The 7,557-nt window shown below is 38.1% G+C and overlaps 1 protein-coding gene across 12 annotated transcripts in view; it reads left to right on the forward strand.

Moving 5' to 3' along the window:
* The window catches only part of LOC128695370 (TOM1-like protein 2), a 92,084-nt gene that overhangs the window by 33,560 nt on the left and 50,967 nt on the right, over nt 1-7,557 (forward strand). For all 12 annotated transcript variants that reach the window (XM_070095455.1, XM_070095456.1, XM_070095461.1 and 9 more), the window contains 2 exons: nt 2,281-2,405; nt 4,320-4,492. In XM_070095455.1, coding sequence (XP_069951556.1) covers nt 2,281-2,405; nt 4,320-4,492 — 298 coding nt within the window. The remainder of the gene's footprint in view (nt 1-2,280; nt 2,406-4,319; nt 4,493-7,557) is intronic.

Raw genomic sequence — 7,557 nt, forward strand, 5'->3', positions numbered from 1 at the left:
GTGTTTATGTTATGTATCGTGTTTATTATATAATTTTGAAAAGAATATCATGGATTAATGAAAACGTGTATATTAACATAATATACAACATTTAATGAGACTCGATGATTCTTCTTTCAACAAACTGGCCGTATCCCACCTAGGCGGGGTGGCCCAAAAGGAAAAAGGAAAATTTCTCCTTTTACATTTAGTAATATATACAGGAGAAGGGGTTACTAGCCCCTTGCTCCCGGCATTTTAGTCGCCTCTTACTACACGCATGGCTTACGGAGGAAGAATTCTGTTCCACTTCCCCATGGAGAACTCGGTGATTGTTATTATATCTAATATGGCATCACTTGTGCTAGTCATCTGGCTGCATCTTGTATTTGTTTATTTATTCTACTGTGGGGTGGATTTATCATCTTTATATGTTATGCATCGTGTTTATTATATAATTTTGAAAAAATATCGTAGATGGATTAACCCTTTGAGGGTTTCGGCCTTACTAGTATGGCTTATGACCCAGGGTTTTTGACGTACTAGTACACCTAAATTCTAGCACCCTCAAATCTAGTGGGAGAAAGCTGGTAGGCCTACATATGAAAGAATGGGTCTGTGGTCATTGTGCGCAGTATAAAAAAAAAATCCTGCAGCACACAGTGCATGATGAGAAAAAAAACTGACCGTGTTTTTTGAATAAAACAGCGACTTTGCACTGTATTTTCGTATGGCATTTATTGTTGTACATGTATTCTAGTTTTCTTGGTCTCATGTTATAGAATGGAAGATATGTTACAGAAATTGAGATGATTTTGACTGTTTTTACAATGCAAAGTACCTTGAAATTGAGCTCAAAGTAGCAGAAATGTTCGATTTTTACTGAAGTTCAAAAGTAAACAAACCATGCCAAGCATCCAATACACGTCAACTGGTGAGTCTAATATTCTTTCACAAGTGCGCTGATATTATTTATACCATTTTTTACACTAATGCAGTAAATCTTCTATTTTTTGTGAGAATAAAAATTCCAAGTGGAAAGCAAAAGAATGTAAGAGGGGCCTTGGGACATGACTAATGAACAGAGGAAATGTCATTTTAGTGCCAGGAATGTCTTTCTTGTTTATTCTGGACCCCATTCGGAAATTGGCATCTTTTGAAATTTGTGTGAAATTGGCAAAATTGCTAAATTCTGACTACTGTTCTGGATAGTTGAAATTGGTAAATGGGTGGTTTCTTGCACTCATTCAATAGAAAAAATGGAGTTCTAGCGAAATATTCATGATTTTTGTCAACTAGTACAGTGGAATTGGCTGAAAATAGGGCTCAAATTGGGCAAAATCGCCGATGTGTAAACATTGCTGTGACCACTAACTTCGCGAGAGCATAATTCCGTAAGTTTTCCATCAAATTTCATACTTTTGGTGTCATTATGATCGAGAAAAGATTCTTTATCTTTTCATAAGAAAACTTTTTTTTTTTTTTTTTTTTTTTTTTTTTTTTTAATTTGGCCGACCCTGAGAACAAGTCTCAGAGGGCCTGTCGACCCTCAGAGTTAATGAAAACACGTATATTAACGTAATCTATGACATTTAATGACTCGATGATTATCATCATTACTAATATGACGTCTCGAGACACGAGGCATTCTTGCTGATTTTAACGTGTACCTGCATGCCAGCGCAGTATGTAAGTTTATTTAGGTACAGGTATACATGAGTATAATTATCAGAGTATATATAAAATATGAAATAACTTTTAAAAACACTTGAAATTTTGGAGTTTCCAGACATAATGAAGAGATTTAGTGCTTACGGATCTCGCGGAGAATGTATTAGAAAGTACTATTAGAAAGTCAGTTGGGGGAGCCGTATAGAGAGTTTTGGTCATAATTTGAAATGTCCGTATTAGCGGAACGCCTTAACATGAAATGCTGTAAAGCGGGGCCCTACTGTATTATACATGGTACTGTATTTTAGCATTAAAGATTTGTATGTAAAGAATATTCTGGTAAATATAGCATTGGTGTATTTTTTTTTTTATTATTGAGAAAGGTGTATAGTTGGTTTATAAATAAAATATGGAAGACTGCATAACCACTGATTGTAATGTTGTAAACATTTGTTAACTAATTAGGTGATCATTATTGTAGCTGGTAATATATACAGAATCAGTTTAAGTACAATATTACAGCTAATAGTGTAAACACTGCTGAACATGGAAACAATAAATCCTGCAGATTTACATTGTTTTTAATATCAAATTATTAAATGTGCTATCATGATAAATTTCTCTGCACAGGAGCTTCATGCAACTTGTAGAGCGATGCAGCAGCGAGTGGTTGAACTTGTGGGAAGGGTCAGCGACGACATTCTCACCGCCGATCTTTTACGTATTAATGATGATCTTAATAACCTCTTCCTTAGGTAAACTGTTATTATTATTAATGTTTGTACATTATGAGTTTAAAATCTATTAAGGAAAATATAAAAAAAAAAAACTGAAAACACTTTCTTAAATACCAGGCACCAGTAAATTAACTAAATCCAAAGAAGTAATTCTAGGTGAATCTAATGAACCTTCCCTCTAAGCCTGAGAGACACCATATAAATTAGGTGACTTCTTTATTACTATTAGAACAAATCTGGCCAGCAAAATCCCAAACTCTCTTGCCCAAGTTAGAGATTATCTCGTGGATAACCACCTCAGCACAGTCACTCCATAAAATGCAGGTCATTGAATTGGTGGAATTTCAGTGTAATTTATTTATAATGTAATGAATTACCCGAACTGTGGTGACTTAAGTTGTATACTGGGCCCAGATGTAGGAGGTATATAAGCTTTATGAATAGTTTGCCTGAAATGCATTTGCATAATAAGGGGCTTCTGATTTTTTTTTTTTTAACACCAGCCATCTCCCACTGGCAGGGTGTGATCTGAAAAGAAGAAACATTTTCATGAAGTTTTTCTTTTACATTTAGTAATTTATTTATGAAAAGAGGTTACTAGCCCCCTTGCTCCTGGCATTTTAGTCACCTCTTATGACATGCATGTCTTACAGAGGAAGGATTCTCCGATTTCCCTTGAAGTTCTAAGCTGTTTATTGTATCAAATTATATCTGAATTATAAGATCAAATTGAACATATAAGTAATTCAAATGTTTATTTACTAAAGGAGCAAGGGGCTAGTAACCCCTTCTCCTGCATATATTACTAAATGTAAAAGGAGAAACTTTCGTTTTTCCTTTTGGGCCACCCCACCTTGGTGGGATACGGCCAGTGTGTTGAAAGAAAGTTTATTTACTAAGTAATTTGTCTGGCCCATGAGAAATAAAAAATTACCTTCTTAATGTATGTTTTTTTCTGTTTCAGTGTTTCTTCAGGGTTTAAAAAAAACTTTAAACTGTATAATGGAAACATGTTAGTTAATTCAGTTTAATATTGGGAAGTGATTGTTAAAAGTTGTGAACTAAATTTTAGATTTTCATTTTCGTTATTACAGTAATGTGACAGTCGGCACTTTTAATTTTGGGGGTAGCAACAGTGCAAGGGTTAAGGGGTTAAAAGGCCAAGCTACAAGGCATTGAAAATGAAGAAACAACTTTATATTTATTTTTTTTCGGTGGCCGGAAAAAGAAAGCTTTCACCATCATTCACTCCATCACTGTCTTGCCAGAGGCATGCTTATGTTAGTTATAAAACTGCAACATTAACACCCCTTCCTTCAGAGTGCAGGCACTGTACTTCCCATTTCCAGGACTCGAGTCCGGCCTGCCAGTTTCCGTGAATCCCTTCATAAATGTTACCTTGCTCATACTCCAACAGCATGTCAAGTCCTAAAAATCATTTGCATTCATTTGCTCCTATCTAATGCTGATGCATGCTTGCTGGAAGTCCAAGCCCCTCTCACACAAAACATCCTTTACCCTTCCAACCCTTCCTAGGCTGGCCCCTACCCCACCTTCTCTCCACTGTAGATTTATACACTCAGTCATTCTGTTTTGTTCCATCCTCTCTACATGTCCAAACCACTTCAACAACCCCTCCTCAGCCCTCTAGATAATAGTTTTAGTAATCCTGCACCTCCTCCTAATTTCCAAACTGCGAATTCTCTGGATTATATTCACACCACACAGTGCCCTCAGACGTGACATCTCCACTGCCTCCAGCCTTCTTGTTGCAACAGTCACCACCTTGTTGCAACAGTCACACCCATGTAAGAGCATTGGTATAACTATACTTTCATACATTCCCCTCTTTGCTTCCATAGACATAGTTCTTTGTCTCCACAGACTGTTTATATTTTTCAGATATGATTGCCATGTGAACACATTTTTCAGATATGATCGCCACATGAACAAGGTAAAAGGCCTCAGTAGTCCCACCAAGTCTCCACAGCCACTCCACACACAACCCCAACAGACTTCAGAACCACAGCGACCTCCACAACCACAAGAAGTGTCTTTAATAGACCTTGCTGATGAACCCCCCTCTGCACAGCTGGCCTCTCTCAGTAAGTTCATTTTTATGAAGAATAATCAGGGTTAAATCAGCAGAGAGAATGGGAATGTGAAAAAGTTAGGTTGTCAGGAAAAAAGTGTTTGCATTATGTGGAGTTAATAATGTAAACAAAGTATTGTGTGAAGTGAAACCCTGTTTGCAATGTAGGGAATCTGTATTTTTCCCTGGTGATTCTATTTTAGGTTGCCATGACAGAGGTCTACTAGATCTTGTATTATACATGACTTAAATAAATAAAATTTTAAAATATAAAATATTAAAATATTTATAAGCATTATGTCCCTTTCAAATTATTAAAGACAGGGCATACAACCATGAAAAAGGATCAAGATGGAGAACTGCTAGCATTCAGCAGCAATTCTGAGATGATGGATGGAAATTGAAAATAAAAAGATATTGTATGCCATGAACCACCAAGGTATGGTGATCTAAAAAGCAAACACATTTACTGGAATTTATTACATTGCTGTCTTACCCAGAGTATACAGACATCGTAATTCATATGATTCCTGAGACTGCAACAGCAGTACCACCACCACTACACCATCACCTTCAGAGTACAGACACTATACTTCCCACCTGCAGGATTCAAGTCCAGCTAGCAGATTTCCTTGATAATGTGAGAAGTCACAAAAGCACTTGGAATTTCACTATTCTTTCACAATGGTTTTTTGCATATTCTGATATCACCTGTTTACTGTGATCTTATTTAGTGTGTGTGTGTGTGTGTGTGTGTGTGTAATACACACATACATACCAGGAGCTAGGACTCGACCCCTGCAACCACAAATAGGTGAGTACATACAGTGGAACCCCCCCCCCCCAGTTCCATGATTAATCCGTTCCAGAGAGGAAGGGGGGGATAGGGGAGGAGGGGGAGGGGACCCTCCCTTTTCATTGATCTGTTATCACGGATTTCCTCTGTTTTCATCAATGGTACAGAACCTGTCCAGTGCACAGACAAAGCCGCCTCCCACACGCATTCTCAGGCAGTGTTGCATTGTTTCTCGGTTAGTGAACATATCCTGTGAGGTCATACGAAACTTTTCATAATAATCCATTGTTTTTGGCACTTGTTTATTGTGTGTGACTGCTAAATAAGCCACCGTGGGCCCAAAGAAAGCTCCTAGTGCCAGTCCTTTGGTAAAGAAATTGAGGAGCACGATAGAATTAAAGAAAGAAATCGTAGCAAAGAACCAAAGTGGAGGAGGAAGATAGAGGGGAGAATGTGCCTTCTTCAGTCATTTGGTGATTCTATGATATGTACGATACTAAAGCAGCATGAATTGATAAAGGCTATAGCTCCAGCCAGCGATAATGTGTAGCATTAACAGTGTAGGAAGTAAGTTAAGCGATTAATCGATAGAAAAAGGACAGTACGAACCTAACTCCTCCAGTGTTGTTGAAGTTATATAGGGCTACCTTCGCCTCGCCACCACCATGTATGACTTATGCTCTGTGGCCCTTATACACCCAACAACAACAACAGGATAGCACTCGTGACATACATAATGACTTACTTTATTCATTCTAGAGTATTTGTCATGTTTGTATGCTATTAATATTGTTTATTATGTCATGTTAGTTGAATTGTGATAGATAAATAAGCTGTAGAGTTGATATTAGTGTCATATTGAAGCATATTGTCCTGTCTCCAACAATAAACTCGGCCTCCCTCTCCCCTCTGCCCTGTCTGCCATACACCAACAAGAGTCTTCAATAAAGGCAAGTGTGATGTTTGGAGGGATATGTTGTGTATCTTTATATGTGTATGCTTCTAAACTGTTGTATTCTGAGCACCTCTGCAAAAACAGTGATAATGTGTGAGTGTGGTGAAAGTGTTGAATGATGATAGTATTTTCTTTTTGGGATTTTCTTTCTTTTTTGGGTCACCCTGCCTCGGTGGGAGACTGCCGACTTGTTGGAAAAAAAAAAAGTGATGTTAAATGTTCATTTATACATTTTATTAGTGTTTTATATTTATTTGTCATTCTTATCTGCATGTAAATCTATATTTAAGCGAGGGAAGTGACCCTGGATAAGGACTTGGTACCTAGAATCCTTTTGGAAAAGGATTCCCCTTCCAAACGATAACCTCTCTTCCCTCTCCCCTCTTCCCTGTCTTCCATCCATCAACAACAGCCTTCAATAAAGGTAAGTGTCGTGTTGAATGTTCATTCTTTTGTGCATGTAAATCTATCTTTAAGGTAAAACAAATTTTTTTTTGTTAATACTTCTGGGTGTCTGGAATGGATTAATTGGATTTACATTATTTCTTATAGGGAAAAATGGTTTCTGTTTTTACCGATCACTCTGGAACGGATTAAACACAAAAACCAAGGGTAAATGAGGTTTTGTGGGCGAGGGGCTTGGACTTCCAGCAAGTGTGCATGAGTGTGTTAGACAGGTGTGAATGGAGACGAATGGTTTTTGGGACCTGACGATCTGTTGGAGTGTGAGCAGGGTAATGTTTAGTGAAGGGATTCAGGGAAACCGGTTATTTTCATATAGTCGGACTTGAGTCCTGGAAATGGGAAGTACAATGCCTGCACTTTAAAGGAGGGGTTTGGGATATTGGCAGTTTGGAGGGATATGTTGTGTATCTCTATACGTATATGCTTCTAAACTGTTGTATTCTGAGCACCTCTGCAAAAGCAGTGATAATGTGTGAGTGTGGTGAAAGTGTTGAATGATGATGAAAGTATTTTCTTTTTGGGGATTTTCTTTCTTTTTTTTTTTGGGTCACCCTGCCTCGGTGGGAGACGACCGACTTGTTGGAAAAAAAAAAAAAATTATATATACAGTGGACCCCCGCATAACGGACGCCTTGCATAGCGGACAATCCGCATAGCGGACGCTTTGATCGCTAAAATTTTGCCCCGCATAGCGCCCAAAAACCCGCTCAGCGGCCTTCGTCCGAGACGCGTCCAATGTGCGGCCTGAGCCACGCTCACATGTTCCGCGGGTGGCATTGTTTACCAGCCAGCCTCCGCGGTAACATCCAAGCATACAATCGGAACATTTTGTATTATTACAGTGTTTTTGGTGATTTTTTTC

Source organism: Cherax quadricarinatus, chromosome 50, assembly GCF_038502225.1.
Source record: "Cherax quadricarinatus isolate ZL_2023a chromosome 50, ASM3850222v1, whole genome shotgun sequence".
Classification (NCBI taxonomy): domain Eukaryota; kingdom Metazoa; phylum Arthropoda; class Malacostraca; order Decapoda; family Parastacidae; genus Cherax; species Cherax quadricarinatus.